Here is a 21,061-nt window from a genome sequence, read left to right as displayed (position 1 = left end):
ACAGTGCCTAGTTGTTGAAACTCTTCTCCACTAGATGGCAACAACAGTTATAGAACGTTCATTGGCCTACGCTGGTCCGGGTTACTTTTGGGACACGTTATGTTCAATGAACGTAAAAATGTTTATGCCGTACCCATGAAATCTGTGGAAATCGGATCCTTGCTATACATACAGGACGGCATGACAAATATCTCTGTTTATCAGAACTGTGGTGTGGTGGTGGATGGTGCGGTGAGTTTTTCACAGACCAACAACAGCAGTGACTACAGCGTGAAGACGTAAGGTTTAACCACCCCGACCATCCACCCAACTGAACCTTTCCTCCTCAGCTGCTGTTGAGGAAAAACGCCCCAGTTGGAATGGAGTCCACTGTCGCCACAGGAGCCACGAGCCACCACAGGAGCCCTTCAGGCACACACACACACGCACGCACGCACGCAGGCGCACACACACACACACGCACACGCACACACACACACACACACACACACACACACACACACACACACACACACACACACACACACACACACACACACACACACACACACACACACACACACACACACACACACACACACACACACACACACACACACACACACACCGTTCTGCCAGAGCAGACACACCCCTTGGTTACTGCATCAGACAAACTGTACATGCCCTGAGGTACGGCAAAAACACAGCAAACAGACATGAGACACACACTATAAAACCAACAAAGGAGGAGTAAGCAGGCGAGGATACTCCACACTACGTAACTGTTGTTGACAGAATAAGGGTAGAGCGTTGACTCACAGAAACATTAGCAGGATGTATGTGCGCTTGAACAGAACACTCTCACATAGGCTACAACCAGATAATGTCTGGTGTGACAGATTATTACAACCACTGTTGCCAAGTGGGTGACTATAGTAAGGGTGCACATCGCCCAAACACATGGCGCCTGATTCACATGTTACATTCACCAGTTCACCAGTCACTAGAATGAAGTCATACGAAGGGCGCTTGTGTTACTTGCTCTCGCTTACTGTTGTCACTTGTTCCATCACACTCAACAGTCTCAAAGAAGTCGACCTCCCTCAGAAGTCAAAGGTCACCGTCACTTCTGCAGTCACTGTAGAAAGTGAATAGTCTCCTACTGACCAGCGTGCCTGCTCATTTTATGTTCACCAAACGTTACACTGTTATCTTGATTTCCCAACTCCCTTTCACTTCAATAGCCTGGTTTCAGGAAAGTGGGACAAAGTGATCATTGTGCTGTCCACCGTGATTCATAGGTGACACACTCAGCTGGGTTTAGGACCCGTTTGAAATTTACTGTGGTGGGGAGCGAGTCCAAAATAGGGGAGAGTTGTGTGGTGTTTTATTGGGCACAGGGGGAGGGTAGTGTGTTTTATCCCTGGTTTACATTTGCTCTTTTGCAGGTTTTACTATATAATTTATTTCATCCTAGCCACATTTCCTCATCTGCTTGAATGTGCCTCCCCATTATAAATGTGTGTTGTTACTTCCCTTACGCACTACACTTTTCCATGTGCTAACTATACCACAGGTATTTAGTACAGTCTACCAGGCTAACTGCCTAACCGGTCCTCTATCCGCCATTCACAGTGACAATAGCGGTAGGTGGATCGTTTGTACAGATCTGCAATAGGCTAACTAAGAATCACACATAAAAACCATTCAAATGAGCATTAACTTTCGATATGAATCCACAAGAACCAATGGGACGGGCTGATATAGGCAGCAGAGAAGCCAGGTGCATCATTGCTCATGAAAGAACAGTGAAAACATGAGAGGCTGAGCTTAAAAAGCTCCCCTATTGATCTTGTTTAGGGACAATACAAGTGTCCTACCTAGACTAACCTACAACACCACAATGCAATGAATCGTTGTCCAGTTATTCAGGAAAGCTTAACATGTTTTGCCTCCTCTCCAATCCGAGCGAGAAGGAAAGCTTCGATATAGCCTAAATATTTGTAATTTAACTTTAAAATGACCTTTTTTTATGTGGCATAAACACAACCAGTAACAATGGTTTTAATCTGATTTGGGCTACTTCAAAAGTCTCCTGAAGGCATTCACACGTTTGTCGAAAATATAATTCCAGCATCCTCCAAATGGCTTGACATTAACCAGGTTTCCATCCGACCTTTTTATGCGAGTAAAGTAAAGAAAATGACACGGCAGCATGGCAAAGCATGTACTTTATTAGGCCAGAGGAAATATGTTGTGATGAACTTCACAGGGTGGTGAAAGTGCACGGTGATGAGCTTGATGCTCCATTCAATACATTCTGAGGGTCTTATTCTGGTGGCGTGATGATCGATGCTTCGACTGCCCTTCGACAAATCAAAATGATCTCTCACTTTTGTCCATAATAATCTCATCATGTAGGCTATATCTTTACTGCATCTGCAAGATTTCGGCTTAGAGCGCAAGTACCGATACCAGAGTGCACTAATTCGCTATGCCTAGCAAATGTTTCTTGTGACAAAACTATCAGTAGGCCTAGAGTTGAAAATGAATGGAAACCCATTTAACTATGTATTTACGTATTTTGTCCACCGAATTTTATCTGCAACAAGTCCATTTGATGGAAACACAACTCTGACGGGAAAATTATTAGTTTTTATGCAGTTTTTGATATTTGCTTGAAAATCTGGCAATTGGATGGAAACCTAGGTATAGACACCCTAAGGACTCTGGCAAGTGCGCTAGTCCAGTGTCACTTTGATTATTCCTGCACATCATGGTTCACCAGCAGCCCAAAGCATCGAATGCATAAGCTACAGACCAGTTTATGAGAATTGTACTTAAATGTCCCCCCCACATTCTCGTCTAGAGGTCGAGCATTTTAAGCAGCTAGCCTGGCTATCCGTGGAAAATATAGTCATATTAATTCGACTTAGTCTGGTCCATAGAATTATCACGGACTCAGCCCCCAGGTATCGATCCAACCATTTTTCATATGTTTAAGATGTCCACCAGCATAATACCACAGCCAGAGACTCTAACATTCACTGTTTTAAATATGAGTCTATCTGGTAAGAACAGATTTTTACAGTACCTGTCAAAATCTTGGACACACCTAGTCATTGCAGAGTTTTTCTTTATTTTTAATATTTTCTACATTGTAGAATAATAGTGAATACATCAACACTATGAAACAACACATATGGAATCATGTGGTAAGTAAAAAAGTGTTAAACAAAGCTAAATATATTTTATATTTGAGATTCCTCAAAGTAGCCACCCTTTGCCTTGACGACAGCGTTGCACACTCTTGGCATTCTCTCAACCAGCTTCATGAGTTAGTCATCTGGAATGCATTTCAATTAACAGGTGTGCCTTGTCAAAAGTTCATTTGTGGAATTTCTTTCCTTCCTAATGCGTTTGAGGCAGTCAGTTGTGTTGTGACAAGGTAGTGGTGGTATACAGAAGATAGCCCTATTTGGTAAAAGTCAGCTCAAACAAGCAAAGAGAAACAACTGTCCATCATTAATTTAAGAGATGAAGGTCAGTCAATACGGAACATATCAATAACTTTTTTCTTCAAGTGCAGTCGCAAAAACCATCAAGCGCTATGATGAAACTGACTCTCATGAGGACCGCCACAGGAAAGAAAGACCCAGAGTTACCTCTGCTGCAGAGGATAAGTTCATTAGACTTAACTGCACGTCAGATATTTCACAGAGTTCAAGAAACAGACACATCTCAACATCAACGTTCAGAGGAGACTGTGTGAATCAGCCCTTCATGGTTGAATTGCTGCAAAGAAACCACTACAGGACACAAATAAGAAGGAGAGACTTGCTTGGGACAAGAAACACGAGCAATGGACAAATTGGAGATTTTAAGTTCCAACCACCTTGTCTTAGTGAGAGGCAGAGTAGTAGAACGGATGATCTCTGCACGTGTGTTTCCCACCGTGAAGCATGGAGGAGGAGGTGTGATGATGTGGGGGTGCTTAGAATTCAAGGCACACTTAACCAGCATGGCTACCACAGCATTTTAAAGTGATATGCCATCCCATCTGGTTTGCACATAGTGGGACTATCATTTGTTTTTCAACAGGACAATGACCCAAAACCCACCTCCAGGCTGTTGAAGGGCTATTTGACCAAGGATAGTGATGGAGTGCTGCATCAGATGACCTGGCCTCCACAATCACCCAACCTCAACCCAGTTGAGATGGTTTGGGATGAGTTTGACCACAGAGTGAAGAAAAAACAGCCAACAAGTGCTCAGCATATGTGGGAACTCCTTCAAGACTGTTGGAAAAGCATTCCTCATGAAGCTGGTTGAGAGAATGCCAAGAGTGTGCAAAACTGTCATCAAGGCAAAGGGTGGCTATTTGAAGAATCTCAAATATAAAATATATTTGTTTAAAACTTTTTGGGTGACTACATGATTCCATTTCTGTTATTTCATAGTTTTGATGTCTTCACTATCATTCTACAATGTAGAAAATAGTCAAAATAAAGAAAAAACGTTGAATGAGTAGGTGTGTCCAAACTTTTGACTGGTACTGTGTATCCCGGAGCTGTTGAGTGTAACAAACAACCACAGCAATTCAAAGCCATACCAGCCATAACCACTTTAGAAAAGAATGGCAAAAGCTGGCTAATGTGTGAATAGTATAACCTTTTTTTTGTCTGTGTCTCTGTAATGTGTCTGTATGTATGTAATGTGTATGTATGTATGTATGTAATGTGTCTGTATCTATGTAATGTGTCTGTATGTATGTAATGTGTCTGTATCTATGTAATGTGTCTGTATCTATGTAATGTGTCTGTATCTATGCAATGTGTCTGTATCTCTGTAATGTGTCTATATCTATGTAATGTGTCTGTATCTCTGTAATGTGCCTGTATCTATGTGATGTGTCTGTATCTATGTAATGTGTCTGTATCTATGTAATGCAATGTGTCTGTAAATGACTTAAATGTAAAATGTAAATGTAATGTGTCTGTATCTCTGTAATGTGTCTGTATCTATGTAATGTGTCTGTATCTATGCAGTGTGTCTGTATCTATGCAATGTGTATCTATCCGTCTGCTAAATGACTTAAATGTAAAATGTAAATGTAATGTGTCTGTATCTCTGTAATGTGCCTGTATCTATGTAATGTGTCTGTATCTCTGTAATGTGCCTGTATCTATGTAATGTGTCTGTATCTATGTAATGTGTCTGTATCTATGCAGTGTGTCTGCATCTATGCAATGTGTATCTATCTATGTAATGTGTCTGTATCTATGTAATGTGTCTGTAAAAAAAAAGAAATGGAGACCACAATGGAAATAAGTCCCCAATTGTATTGTGCCATCCCAGTCACTTCCAATCACCTTTGTACTGTGTGTATATATACTGAACAAAAATATAAACACAACATGTAAAGTGTTGGTCCCATGTTTAATGAGCTGAGATTTAAGATCCCAAGAAATGTTCCATACACACAGAAGCTTATTTCTCTCAAATTGTATGCACAAATTTCTTTACATCCCTTTTAGTGAGCATTTCTCCTTTGCCAAAATAATTAATCCACCTGACAGGTGTGGCATATCAGGGAGCCGATTAAACAGCATGATCATTACACAGGTGCACCTTGTGCTGAGGACAATAAAAGGCCACTCTAAAATGTGCAGTTTTGTCACACAACACAATGCTACAGATGTCTCAAGTTTTGAAGGAGTGTGCAATTGGCATGCTGACTGCAGGAATGTCCACCAGAGCTGTTGCCAGAACTTGCCTCTTTATTGATAGCTAAGGGAGCATTTTTAACTTGACAACCAATAATTAAGAATAGACTGAGTCAGTGGTCTTTCTTGGGGAAAGTCAGGTGGAATGTTGGATAGTTTTTCTAGTGAAAAGGAAAGGTGCTTCTATAACGAGTTATAGGCTATTTTATTTACCTGTTATGGCACATATAATTATTAATTAACATACAATGTGGGAACTAAGCTAAAGACTGAACAATAATGAGAAAAGTTAGCGTTGCTATCGATGAAACCTGTAAACTCACCTGAGTGTAATCGCGCGCCTTCCAACCACCCGCAGTACAGTAGTCGAGAGGAGGAGCGTCGCGCGCTAAAGCGGCCAAAAATACGCAGGGGGTTAGAATGCCTGTGTGTGTGTGACCTACACATCTACATTATATCCTGAGTCACACAGGTCCGCAGCTTGTGAATCGGAGTCAGAAAGAGTCGAACTTTGTCTGAGAAACGGGAAAACGGTTGTGATCGTTGTGAAAAGAAAGGGAAAACGTCTGATAAGAGTATTCAAAGTCAAACATCTCCTGCGCATCAATTTGTTCTTTATCCGTAAAAACGTTGATGCATGCATGCATGAGTTTTGTGGGCTTACTATGATTTGAAAGAAGAAACCAAAACATAACTGAGATAGTTGCCTAACTGACAGGTAAGTTTTATTTTTGCCTTTCTATTGTTCATGTTTGCTTTACTTTGAATGACTTTGTAGCCTGTGACTCATCCACGAAACACTCGTCAATGCTTTATAGGTCGTTTTCAATACAACGTCCCAATAAGGTGTAGAGCGTTCGATTTACCTTCTTTGGGGCAAGACCCACAGCTCCGCAAATACCATTGCCGTTTACAAAGGATTGATAAATAAATGTTACACTATTTGGTTGAAATATCATCACCTCTTGAAGAGCACAGTCAGACCTACAAATGTCAGATTATTCCATGCAAAAACAAAACAATTGCGCACAATGGCCATTACTGAATTATTTCAATGACTAAAGAAAATACGATTGTCCAAATAGCCTAAGTTTTGCAATACATGCATTATAATATGCTCAAAATCTATTGCCTACACTAACCAACATCTCCAGAAATAGTCTCACAGAAATGTCCGCGTGTTCCCTCACAGAGCAAATTCTCCCATTAGTCATTTCCCTCTCTGTAAATCACAATATATCCTCAAATATTCTGTTTCTCAAAGCTGTATTTACTTAGGATAAGTCATTGTTCCTTGCAATAACACCTCTTATAGGGAATGAATTGTTTCGGGAGTGGAGCAGGTGCGTAGTAGAATGTGGAGTCGAGAAAATGTGTTTTTGTTCCTCACTCTTACTCATCATTTTAAGTTTAAAAAAACAAACTAGTCACTTGACCAGTATGCACACCTGCCACTTTGGCTCCCCTCCATCCTTGAAAATAGTATAGTAGTCAGAACTCTGGACTGGTGATGGTCCATGTTAATTGCTTAATTTAGCACTTTCCACTGATTTATTTCGATGTTAACTTGCACGACTTTTGGCGGACCCTGTAAAACAACATATTTCACTGCACCTATCTGGTGTATGTGACAATAAAACATTCTTATTGTTTCGTTTTTTACAATCTTGTAGTGGTTCTATGTTTCAGGGCAGTTAATATCCTAAAGAAATCCCAGAGGGTTAATCAATCATTTGTTTGCAGTAATTAAGTACATACTGTATCATTCATTATATAATAGAAATCATCATTTCCATAGCCCATTACATGATGGCTGGGGAATCAACCATTTTATATGATAATGAGTTGGATCAATTGTCTGAACATATCAATAACATAACTTCCTATACCAGTTCCATTTATTGTTTTTTTCTGAGAATCGACAATATAAGCTAAAAAAAACCTCTGAGGGGTTCTGTTGGGCTTTCTCTCCTGCAGTTTTTGTTGTCTTGTTAAAGATGTGCTGAACCACCAACTCAGATCGCCCTGATATGGATCATACTTGCAAATGATCTGGTCGAAAATCTCTCTCTCTCTCTCTCTCTCTCTCTCTCTCTCTCTCTCTCTCTCTCTCTCTCTCTCTCTCGCTCTCGCTCTCGCTCTCTCTCTCTCTCTCTCTCTCTATTTCTCTCTCTCTATTTCTCTCTCTCTATTTCTCTCTCTCTATTTCTCTCTCTCTATTTCTCTCTCTCTCTCTCTCTCTCTCTCTCTCTCTCTCTCTCTCTCTCTCTCTCTCTCTCTCTCTCTCTCTCTCTCTCTCTCTCTCTCTCTCTCTCTCTCTCTCTCTCTCTTCCACACTCCCTCTTTCTCTGACACTCGGACAGACCATAAAAGCATTCCCCAGTGGATTGCCATTTAAGTGGCCTGCACCAACTATTTATCATTTTGTACAGAGCACCACTCAAAGTCCCCCTGCATTGTTTTAATTGAGTTCTATCTCCCGCTACCTTGGAGACATTTTCTAAACTTAGCGCCGTGGTTGGTTGCATCGCCCTGCAGAGAGGGAGGGCTGCTGTGTCCACGACCATGATTCACCATGTTGGGTCGCACTGTGGATGGAATTTGGAACCACAGAAGTGGTGCTCAATGGTGTTTGGTGGTGCTCGGTCAACACAGCGGCACGCTACTTCAATAGCCTACGACTTTATTGTCACTCAGTCAGCACATCAGCAACAGGACTCCAGTCACTCATGAGTGTCAGCGATTGGCTTGTTCACAATAACAACGAGTCATAGTGCTGATGTGTTTGATATTGAAGTAGGGCTCTATTAACTTCTTGCGGCGAGCCATCCCGGATCCGGGATCGTGAATACAGCCTCAAGCTCATTACCATAACGCAACTTTGTTCATCACGTTTGGCTACGGAAAAAACCTGCATCCTGCATCCAGGAGTGTAATTATTGCCGCAAGCTCATTAGCATAACGCAACGTTAACTATTCATGAAAATCGCAAATGAAATGAAATAAATATAGATAGTAGCTCTCAAGCTTAGCCTTTTGTTAACAACACACAGATTTTAAAAAATATGCTTCTCAACCATAGCAAAACCAGCATTTGTGTAACAGTATTCACATACACATGGTTAGCAATGTTAATGCGAGTGTAACGAAATGCTTGTGCTTCTAGTTCCGACAATGCAGTAATAACCAACGAGTAATCTAACCTAACAAGTCCACAACTACTACCTTATACACACAAGTGTTCTGAATAAGTAATTCCTCATTTTGAACTAATTTTAAAACTTTTTTTTGGAACAGGATGAAGAATATCTGCTTGTTGGACATCGCTCACATTGTGATCATCCGCTGGGCTCTTTGTTTCTCTGGGTCCGTGGTGATGAGTCAGTGTAATGAGGCAGCTGAGAACTCCAAGCTCAACCTGTCTGTGACCTACGACCTGCCCACCTTTGAGGCCATCTCCGCCATTCAGAACCTGGTAACCTTCGAGGGGACCGTCTACATTGGTGCCGTGAACCGAATCTACGCACTGTCAGAGAACCTGACCAAGCTGTCGGAGTACCAGACCGGGCCCGTGTCTGAAGGCGCTGTCAGAAGGCGGTGTGGTCCTAGTTGTCAGGATGGAGCCTGCGGTAAGACCAACGCTGTGGTGGACAACTATAACATGGCCCTGCTGGTGGAGCGTTATTATGACGATGAGCTGTTCAGCTGTGGCTCAGCGGACGCCGGTGTCTGCCGTCGCCACCTGCTGGAGAGAAATAAGGTGGACAGGGAGGTACAGTGCATGTATTCACCCAAGACAGATCAAGGAGGACGGCATGGCTGCCCCGACTGCGTGACTAGCCCCCTGGGGTCCCGTGTGCTGAACGTGGAGAGCGGAGGCGTGGTGCGATTCTTCGTAGGAAACTCTGAGATCCCGGAAGCCCATCCTGGATGATCTCCAGCCCCCAGGCCCAGCAGCCACAACACCACACCATCTCAGTGCGTCAGATGAAAGAAACCCAAGATGGTTTCCGCTTCTTCTCCGACCAGTCCTACATGAATTTGGCCCCGGGCCTCCGCGGCGACCACCACCTCCAGTATGTCTATTCCTTCCAGAGCGGCTACCACGCCTACTTCCTCACCGTGCAGCGCGAGGGCCACAGCTCGCAGGTTTACCACACCCGCATCGTCCGCATGTGCGGCACGGACCCGGAGCTGCGGCGCTACGTAGAGATGCCATTCGAGTGCATCCTGACGGAGAGGAGGAGGCGGCGGCGCTCAGCCAGCATCGAGGTGTTTAATGTCCTCCAGGCAGCCCACGTGGCCAAGGCGGGCCGCGAGCTGAGGCAGGAGATGGGGCTGAAGGAAGGGGAGGACGTGCTGTTCGCCGCCTTTGCCCGGTCCAAGCCAGACTCCCCGGAACCCAGTGCAAACTCGGCCGTCTGCGTCATCTCACTGGCAGACGTCAACAACTTCTTCAAGGACTTCATCCAGAAGTGCCACACCAAGCAGCCATACCATTTCACCGGCTCCGAGGAGAAGCGCTGCTACAACGGGGTAAGAACTGAACAGCAATGCACTATAACAGTTATGTGTTATAGAATAGACTGCACTGTAGATGTAGTGAGAGTAATCTTCAAGGGTATTACGGTTATTAGGTTATTTTCTGGATTTTAGAGTTAGAGAATTAGCTACTGCAATAAATATGGTATGTAGTTGACTTGAATTAAACATGGATTAAGGAGATCTAGCGAGGCACAAGAATTCAGTGATAAGTCATTATGGGAGGGAGTCAACTGTCTGGCCTCACTGGCCTCATGCCTCTCCTCTTCTCTGTCTTCTCCATCCATACTTCATCATGGATGGGATCAATCGGTTAAATCATCTGATCAATAGTGACACGAGTTTAACTGCTGACGACCTCTCCGGAGGTCCTGTCAATAGTCCTGTCAATATCTGTAGCAGCACTAAAAATCCTCCCTTGACTTCATCGATACCTGGGTTCAAATACAATTTAAAACAATTGCTTGAGCAAACGCTCAATGTGCAGTATATTTGAAAGATTTCAAGTAGTATTTGATTCCAGGTAGGCCTGACTGAATCATTACCTAACCTGCAGCCATATAAGCTATAGGCCTGGTCACCATGTAATGTTAAGCCAGTGTATAACTCGGGTGCACTCCACAGAATAAGGATGTTAATAGGTTTTAACGATTATGTAGATTACAGTGGAGATACAGAGGGAGGAGAGCAGGGGAGGGGGCTGCAGAGAAGAATGCAGAGGGGACAAATGGAATCACGGAATGCATTTCTGACTCTTCGGGAGCCACGATGAATCTGTGGTAGAATAACAGGGACTCGGCAGCTGCTGGGAGGAAGATGATCCCATCCCTATGCCCGTCAGAGCAGAGGCATCTAATGAGAATCTCTCTCTCTCTTTCTCTCTCTCACTCCCTCTTGAAAATTGTTTTGCACAAGGGTAAATTTCCTCTCCATCACAAGGATTGTATCTTGGGATACCCCCAAGTGTCTTGAAATAGGGAATAGGGAATAGGGAAACTTATCTCTCTGCTTTCCCTCGACACGCCCACCTACATCTGATTCCATCTGTGGGAAAGAGAAAACGGTGTTAGTCTAGATATAGCATTAAGCCAATCAATAACAGTGCACATCAAGCTACTTCTAAAGTTATAGATCTATTCTATTCTACACTGAAACACAACCCCGCCAAGCCGCACTGCTTCTTGACACAATGCATGCTTAACCCGGAAGCCAGACGCACCAATGTGTCTGTGGAAGCACAGTACGCCTGGTGACGGTGTCGGCGTGAATGCCTCCGGCCCGCCACGAGAGTTGCTAGAGCGCGATGAGACAAGGAATTCCTGGCCGGCCAAACCCCCCCCCCCCCCACCCACTCCACCCGGCCAATTGTGGGTCTCCCGGACTCAGCCCGGTATCGAACCAGGATCTGTAGTAATGCAGCTAGCGCACTGCGGTGCACAATCGTATTGGAGATTATTTTTCCTTGACTACACTACTTGACAGACAAGAGAGCCACGTCAGATGCCTTGAGGTGCAGGGTTCTCTACACTTGTAAAGTGTAATCATGTGTAACACCTTTTAATAATTCCACAGTCAGAACTAAGTAGGCTACGTTTTTATAGCCTACATCATCTTTCTTGGCAGCTGTTGCGTGTCAGAAACCCCATTATTATTGTTTTGGGTTTAGTGGTGTACAGTCTCTCCTGCTCTTGTTCTCAGTCCCTCTTTCACCGACTCTGAACACACTCAAACATTCATCACTCAAATCTGCTATTTCAAATATTTTGGTTTTGTGGGATTCTCTGCTTCAGACAATGTCATACAGTTAAATCCATCTAGTCGATTATCAAATGTTGTGTTGATTTGCTGCAGCCAAAAGAGCTTTTAACGTTACGCGACAGGTAAACGCTAACAGGGTTTCTCTTTTTACGTATGACTTTAACAGTCATTCAAACATATTCCGTTGTGCCGTTTCGAGTCTAAACAACGAGTAATTTAAACTTTAAAGCACCACATTTTTTTTTAATCCCGGGGAAAGGCAGTAAAGAACTAAATGAGTCTGAACGTACAATAACTGACCAACCGTCACCAATGGTTTACCCTGTTTTTGTTTTGAAGCCTGAAGAAGGATCTCCTCCCAGTTGTTGTCTAATGAATGTATGGGTCGTATTCAGTGGCATATGGCAAGTAGGCCCTCTCTCTTATCGCATAGTAAGAGAACCAGATAATCTAGGCCATAAAACAGTAAAAAGTTGTAAACGTATGAGGCAGCTTTAGCGCACTTTACATCATTTGTTTTATCTTCTGGTCAACTAAACTGACCTGGAATAGGAATTTAAAGGAGGGTTGGAGAAGTGAGCCGATGCAAGAGAATGTTTGATGATGTAAATGGTTTGTCAATTCCACCCAGCCTCTTAACTCCTGGCTATGGGCCCATAGGCCTCTGGTCAAATGTAGTGGACTATGTAGGGCATAGGGTGCCATTTAGGATGTGCCCAAATAGTGTAGGGAGCCAGATATGATAAATGATACACTGGTGTCTCTGTCGTCTTTTTCATGTGCTATAGGCTAGAGCCAGTCTCTTTTCAGTAGCTGCTCATTGCCTCTCTCACTGCAGGCTTATTGTGGGTCTCATGGGGGCCGTTTGTTTGTTACCAGAAACACAAATCATCTAGAATACTTATGAAAGACTAATAACTTGTCCCGTCAATAGACTTACTGTATACACACAAAGTTCAAAGAGCCTCTTGATTGGATTAGACAGGAGATTTTGGCTTGACAATGTTATTGGCAACAAAAAGAAACACTACACATTTTGCTGTGTAATGTTAATGGAAGAGAGTGAGAGATGGTTCAGACTTGGAATGTCACCAACAGGCTTTGGGGCCATTATCATAAATTGAGTCGAGCGAGAAAGAGAGAGAGATCGAGAGAGATCGAGAGAGATCGAGAGAGAGAGAGAGAGAGAGAGACCGAGAGAGACCGAGAGAGATTGAGAGAGATTGAGAGAGAGAGAGATTGAGAGAGAGAGAGAGAGAGAGAGAGAGAGAGAGAGAGAGAGAGAGAGAGAGAGAGAGAGAGAGAGAGAGAGAGAGAGAGAGAGAGAGGGAGAGGCCAATTGGGCTCTAAAAATAACAAACAGCCACATTTAAAGTCAAAATTATTATTAGATTACCATTGATCTGTGAAAACCCACCCGACGCTGATTGCTTTTAAATTGAATCTGAAGCCTGATTGATTGTACGTATGTAATATAATTCCAATGGAAGAGGCTTTTGATTGACAGTCATTGTAATTAGCAGTACTGTTTCAATGAACAGCTTTTAAAGGGTGGCCTTAAGAACAAAAAATACATAATAGTTTCTGGTTATGAAATGCAACAAGGATACATGTCCTTTATATATCCAGCATTGAACACATCACTATATACGTTGAAAAAGTGTCCATTCAACAGTTGAGTAAGATCTACAGTAAGGGGCTTGCTGCTGTTTGAGATACACGCACTGTGTTTCCACACATAGAATTTGGAATTAGAATGCTAGAATGGACATTAACCTTCTTATGATTGCGTAAAGGTCAGCCCTTTTGGTCAGGGAGTTGGTCAACCAGTGTTTGCCAGTGCTGTGATAAGATATTGTGTAAAATAATGAATTTGAAGAATTTGTATGTCTCTTTAGCTAATCCACTCCATGTACTCTATGTTATGTGCCAAAGAGACTGGCCTTTCCTCTTCAAATAAGAACATTCTATCATTAACGTGCTTGAGGATAATCCTGGAGTTGATCCTTATTCGATCACCCTCACAGCTATCCTCTAATCACTATGATTATGCAAATTGTGGGACTTTTCTCTCCACAACCATTTTTTGTTTTTCCGGACGAAACCAGTCTGTCAAAAGTTGCTACCTCACCTCTACATTTTAAAACGTAATACATACTCCAATTCCAACCCCAAAATATCTTAGACTTTGTAATAGATTCTAATTCTATTTTCGAGTAGCGACATGTCAAATGTTTTCCACACACATACAGTTGAAGTCGGAAGTTCACATACACCTTAGCGAAATACATTTAAATTCAGTTTTTCACAATTCCTGACATTTAATCCTAGTAAAAAGCCTTCCACAAGCTTCCCACAATAAGTTGGGTGAATTTTGGCCCATTCCTCCTGACAGAGCTAGTGTAACTGAGTCAGGTTTGTAGGCCTCCTTGCTCGCACACGCCTTTTCAGTTCTGCCCACAAATTTTCTATAGGATTGAAGTCAAGGCTTTGTGATGGCCACTCCAATACCTTTACATTGTTGTCCTTAAGCCATTTTGCTACAACTTTGGAAGAATGCTTGGGGTCATTGTCCATTTGGAAGACCCATTTGCAACTAAGGTTTAACTTCCTGATGATGTCTTGAGATGTTGCTTCACTATATCCACATAATTTTCCTATTTTCCATGATGCCATCTATTTTGTGAAGTGCACCAGTCCCTCCTGCAGCAAAGCACCCCCACATTATGATGCTGCCACCCCCATGCTTCAAGGTTGGGATGGTGTTCTTGCAAGCCCCCCCCCTTTTCCTTCAAACATAACGATGGTCATTATGGCCAAACAGTTTTATTTTTGCTTCATCAGACCAGAGGACATTTCTCCAAAAAGTACGATCTTTGTCCCCATGTGCAGTTGCAAACCATAGTCTGGCTTTTTTTTATGGTGGTTTAGAGCAGTTGCTTATTCCTTGTTGATTGGCCTTTCAGGTTACGTCGATATAGGACTCGTTTTACTGTGGATATAGATACTTTTGTACCTGTTTCCTCCAACATCTTCACAATGTCCTTTGCTGTTGTTCTGGGATTGATTTTCACTTTTTGTACCAAAGTACATTCATCTCTAGGAGACAGAACACGTCTCCTTCCTGAGCGGTATGATGGATGCGTGGTACCATTGTGTTGATACTCGCATACTATTGTTTGAAACAGATGAACGTGGTACCTTCAGACATTTGGAAATTGCTCCCAAGGATGAACCAGACATCCACAGGTACACCTCTAATTGACACAAATTATGTCAATTAGCCTATCAGAAGCTTCTGAAACCATGACATCATTTTCTGAAATTTTTCAAGCTGTTTAAAGGCACAGTCAACTTAGTGTATGTAAACTTCTGACTCACTGGAATTGTGATACAGTGAATTTTAAGTGAAATAATCTGTCTGTAAACAATTGTTGGAAAAATTACTTGTGTCATGCACAAAGTAGATGTCCTAACCGACTTGCCAAAACTATAGTTTGTTAACAAGACATTTGTGGAGTGGTTGAAAAATGAGTTCTAATGACTCCAACATAACTTCCGACTTCAACTGTAGCTAGCTACGTGTACCCTACTTGGACACCGGCTCCCCACAATTTCTCACTCTCCCACACCAAATAGCCATTAAGCTAGGGCTCTTCGTAGGTCACCATTTTTTTTACCTGGTTATAATAGCACTTACAGCTTTCCAAGAAAACCAACATTTGGACATTTATGGTCTGTTTATATATATTTTATAGGCTATTTATACAGTTAATGTATATAACACCTGTATAAACTGTATTTAATTTAATAGGATCTCAATGGTGCCACATGCCTGAGCATGCTGGTGACCTGCCTGCCTGCTGTCACTGGGATGTTGTGGTAGGGGTTGTATTCACCAGACACCAAACACAAGAAAATGCACCAAAACAATGAGGGACTAACTGAATTTGTCCAATAAGAATTTCACATTTTTGCTGCAAATCTCAAATTTTTGTTGCAAAATGTTTTCTATTTTAACTACTGAATATGCCCCGGTGGTTTAGGTCACAGCTCACCTGGTGGGAGGGAGACATCACTTCACTGGTAAAATTAACAAAATAATGAAAATACAGGATTGTTCCTGCCCTGTCCTGTTCAAATCCATAATAATCTCACAATATTGGGTTTTGATAAGGTAGGATAGGTGTGCATGCCTGGTGTATGTGTGAGTGTGCACGTAAAAGTGATGGTAAGAAGAACTGAGAAAGGTAAGTCAGATAAGTCAAGAACTGTGTGAGGTTTAGCTTGAGATTTTGTGGTTGTTTTCCTCAACCTGCATCTGTTTCACAAAACCACACACTCACCAGCCTATCCCCTAATGAATATGTGGTAAGAGTTGGGTGAGAGACCCTGCAGCTGTGTACTCTTTCAGGCCCCTCCACCTCCACCCCCTCAGCTCAGTGAGTCCATCCCAGTATGAGCTAAGACAAGTACAGTGTGTCATGAATTGTCCGTGCCCAGACAGGCTCCATGCTTGAGGAAAGGCTGAGCAACAGCAGCTAGATACCACCAGGCACCAGAGACTGACTGACTGGCACGCTGGCCACCTGGCATCCAGCTGCTGACTGATTGCCTTCAGCACCTGTCTGTGGGGTAGAATAAATATTATAGAAATAGAGAAGGAAATAATAGAAACAAAATAGAAACAGTACGTCATATAAACACTATGTCATATAAACACTATGTCATAATGGCGCAGTTCCCTATTTCACATGATGTATTAAGTCCTTGCCCATAGAAAGTAATGGAAAACCATACTTACTTTACCGGGCTGTAGGTTTATAAACGTGCATTGACCAACACTAACTGTGCAATATACAGAGAAGAGCAGTGGGTCAATATTCTGCGACTGAGTCGTGATTACATAAGATTGTCCTTTTGGTCAATCGATGATGACATTATCAAATTGGACTTTGATTCTCAATGAATGAAAACAGATATGTTTAAAAAGCTGTTTATTTAAGGCGGGTGTGTTTTCTGCGAGTTAGAAATTCTCCAAGGCTGGTGTGGTTGCTGTTTGCAGCAGCGGCTGTTGATTGGTGAATACCTGGGGCATGAAGATGGTTGGAATTGTCAACAAAGCAGCATGACAGAAGCTACGGGTAGTTTCTTTGAGAATATATATATATAAAGCAATCTGTGCATTTGAACGACAGCATAAATACAGCTTTTTCACTTTTGCCTGTCAAAAACCGAATGACCACTGCTGCACATGCTGCTGCTGTTATGAACGAATCAGATTATACTATTTAGAATAAGCAGCCAGCTCATGAACGAACAAGTGGACCAGGAAGAATGCAACAAATGTACAAATGTAATAAGTGAAAACACGTTATCTAACTGAGGATAGCTGGCTAACATAATGTGACAAGGTATGATGCGCTAGCTAGTAAAAGTTCATTCTGAAATAACTTCATATTTCCGAGTAAGTCAGATATGAGCTTAGAAAGACTTGAAATTGGCGCGGGAGATAACTAGCTAGCAAGCTACCAGCTAGCTATATCAAAAGGTCAATAACTGGTTCGTTTTTAGCTAAAAATGTACCAATCTATTTCTCGATGTTTCTCAAAATGACTGTATAATTTGATCATGCTTTGTGATACACCCGGTTTTATGCTGTTTTAGTCCACACAACATGTCGCCCTGTCACCTACAATAGAACCTGATTTGACAACATTAGTGGCAAACAATCAAATTGCCCACGCTTTTTTGTCCTACCAGATCCGCGATGAGAAGGTTCTAGCTAGTGTATCCCCCTGTCCTTCAACTCTTGTTGGATGTAGTTGACCGGTTTATCAGGTCCCAGGCTCCTGTGACTGTTATGATTATTTATTTGCAAGTTAATTACAGTTAGCTTTTTGCTTTAGAGCCATCTGTACCTGATAGAGAAGTTCTACTGTAGTCTCACTTGTGGAAGTAAGCTATCTGGCGCAAGATAACTTTTGGGAGGAAGGAGACTAGAGCAGACCCGGAAGATCTGACTGAACGGACGCACATTTGAGCTATGAAAACCTCCTATTTCATTGGGGCTGTTCCCATTAATAGAAAATAGCTGGCAACACAATCCAAGCAATGTTGGCACAATGTTGGCAGTCACTGTGGGGCAAGTAACTGAACATCTTGTTTTTAACAATATATTTTTGAAACAGGCAAATTACACATTTACCGCACTTTTATGAGCATTTAAAACATAATCCCTAAAATATATTTTTTTGACCAATCACAAGTGTGGCGCTGCCCTTTTAACTCCCTAATGGGCGAGCCGCCTCTGGCTGTTTGTTCAAAATTCTCCAGGGCTGGTGTGTTTTCTCAGTTCACATATGCAGGTATTTCCTGGTAATAATCGGGTTGTTTTCTGTGGTAGTTTTTAGTTTGTATTTTGCATTAAGTTAATCATTAGTGAGGGGTCTCCAGTCCCAGTTCTCTGTGACTTGTTTGGGAAAAAGAACATTGCGTAGTATAGGTGTGTGCTTCTTGTCTGTTTGTGAGGTTGGAATTGTGTGCACACCTTACCTTATCTAAGAGCAGTAACTAGTGGAAATGTCTCCCTCCGCTTGCAACCTGTCTGTCTGAGGGAAAGCACATACTGGAATTGCCATAGCCCTGACACTGATCTCTGCTGTCCACCGCTCCTGTCCTCGTCAATTTCTCTTTTTCAACATGCCGTTACAAATTATATACATTCTCTTCAAATCACATATCTTCCATTTTGTCCTCCACACATCTAAGCAGGGATTTTGCAAAAATGTGGCTACTTTATTGCTTCTCAGAGGTCTTTGCCAATAGTGCCTAAGGCTCCACATCATACACTTGTTTAGTGTGTGATGTGGAGTAAAGGAGCTTTGCTCAGTTGAGCTTAGATATGAGTCAAGGGCCCAGAGCTGTTTTCTAATCAGTCACTTTCCTTTCCCACTACTCGTTTACTTCTCTGCCTCTACTCTGCCTCTACTCTGCCTCTACTCTGCCTCTTCTCTGCCTCTACCTCCACACAGTGATATCCTGCTTCCTGGTGGAATAGGTGCTATGTGGACGCACTCGTTATTTCAGCATGCACGCACATACACGAGGCACCCTCCTGACCAGTGCCCTTACCTCAGCCCCCCCCCCCCCCATCCCTTCTTAAAGTGTTGTCTCACTACCAGTCTGAGCTGGCTTCATGGATGTTGTAATCACCAAGGTCAGTGTAGGGGGGTGGAGCAGTGGAGCAGAAACAACCCTCTGTGTTAGGCCAGCCGGTCTACTCCACCCTGTGGGCCCGGAAGCCCAGGCCAGCGTCCCAGCATGGACCTCAGACAGACTAACATGGTGGACTCTACAGCCCTATGGAACTCTGGACTTTGCCATACAGTTGCATATGTCTCTAGCACTTTATTTTAGGGGTCCGTGATGAACCATTTCTAAAGGCATTTTGAAATAGTTTGTTCACCGTTTATTAATAATTACTCCCACGTTTAAAAAAACATTCACTAAGTCTTTTTGCAGTCCCTAGTCTAAAGTGAGCACTGTTTATACTTTATAAATGTTTTGAGTGAACAGATAAAAGATGGGCATGACATTGGTAGACATTCAAGCCATTCAATATATATTAGGTTCTGGGAATTGCCAGGGACCTCCTGATACGATATTATCACAATACTTAGGAGCCAATACAATATGTATTGCGATTCCCACGATTCTACATGTATTTCGAATCGATTCTCAGTTTTTTTGTGATTTCATGTTCCAAAAATACTTCTTACTATATGTCTGCTCCAGAGAGACAAGAAATGTCTGCTACAGAGAAGCATGTTGGCTCACTATTTAAAACAAAGATGGAGAACAAGCTATAGGATGAACAATACCAGAGTTTGGGCACAGTTACAGCGAACTAGTGCTAGCTAACGCTCCCTAGCAACAACAAAAAATCTCTCTCTCTATTTTTTTTTAACCTTTTTACTGCAGTGGGCTAAATCAGGGTCACACAGAATGTTTCTTGGTGGTCTTAAATACATTTACTTAGAAGCAAAAGTATACACCTCACGCACATAGTTATGCAACCTGGTCTCAGAACATTTCGTAGTATTCTGTACATAAATCCAAGACGATCCATCCACCATCCACCCCGATCAACCACCCTACTTTCGCTTTTTTTTTGCACATAAGTAACCATCTGTCTTATGGAACCATGCGAAACGTAACATTTGACTGCAGGAAAGCTCTACCAAATCTATACTTAGAGTCAAGGTATCAGTATACAGAGAGTACTCATACTTTTGACTTATTGTGTTACAGCCTGAATTCAAAATGGAATTAAATAGATGTGTCACCCATCTACACAAAATATCCTATATTGACAGTGAATACATGTATTTTTTTTTTTGTGTGTTTAAAAAAAAATGAAATATCTTATTTACATAAGTATTCACAACCCTGGGTCAATACGTGTTAGAATCACTTTTGGCAGCGATTGCAGCTGTGAGTCTTTCTGGGTGTCTCTAAGACCTTTTACACAGTGTTTGCTCTTTTGGAATTGTTTTGTTCTCCATGCTCTGTCAAGATGGTTGTTGATCATTGCTAGAACGGACGTGGGGTGGAGACAAGCACAAGGACAGGTGAAAAAGATCAGGGCTGACCCTTGTGTTTTAGGTTATTGTCCTGCTGAAAGTTGAATTTGTCTCCCAGTGTCTGTTGGAAAGCAGACTGAACCAGGTTTTCCTCTAGTATTTTTCCTGTACTTAGCTCTATTCAGTTTATTTTTATCCTAAAAAAAAACTCCCTAGTTCTTGCCGATGGCAAACATACCCATAACATGATGCAGCCACCACCATGCTTGAAAATATTAGGAGTGGTACTCAGTGATGGGTTGTGTTGGATTTTCCCCAATCATAACTCTTTGTATTCAGGACACAGAGTTAATTTATTTGCCACATTCTTTGCAGTTTTACTTTAGTGCCTTATTGCAAACAAGATGCATGTTTTGGATTTTTTAATTCTGTACAGGCTTCCTTATTTTCACTCTGTCATTCAGGTTAGTA

General features: G+C 42.2%; 1 protein-coding gene across 1 annotated transcript in view; it reads left to right on the top strand.

Moving 5' to 3' along the window:
- The first annotated feature begins 6,105 nt into the window (after positions 1-6,105).
- The window catches only part of LOC124003963 (hepatocyte growth factor receptor-like), a 71,285-nt gene continuing 56,329 nt past the window's right edge, over positions 6,106-21,061 (top strand). The window contains 3 exon segments of the mRNA XM_046312664.1: positions 6,106-6,423; positions 9,003-9,669; positions 9,672-10,241. Coding sequence (XP_046168620.1) covers positions 9,004-9,669; positions 9,672-10,241 — 1,236 coding nt within the window. The 5' untranslated portion in view covers positions 6,106-6,423; position 9,003.

Source organism: Oncorhynchus gorbuscha, linkage group LG02 (genome assembly GCF_021184085.1).
Source record: "Oncorhynchus gorbuscha isolate QuinsamMale2020 ecotype Even-year linkage group LG02, OgorEven_v1.0, whole genome shotgun sequence".
NCBI classification, from domain to species: Eukaryota; Metazoa; Chordata; class Actinopteri; order Salmoniformes; family Salmonidae; genus Oncorhynchus; species Oncorhynchus gorbuscha.
This window is presented reverse-complemented; position numbering and strand designations above follow the sequence as displayed.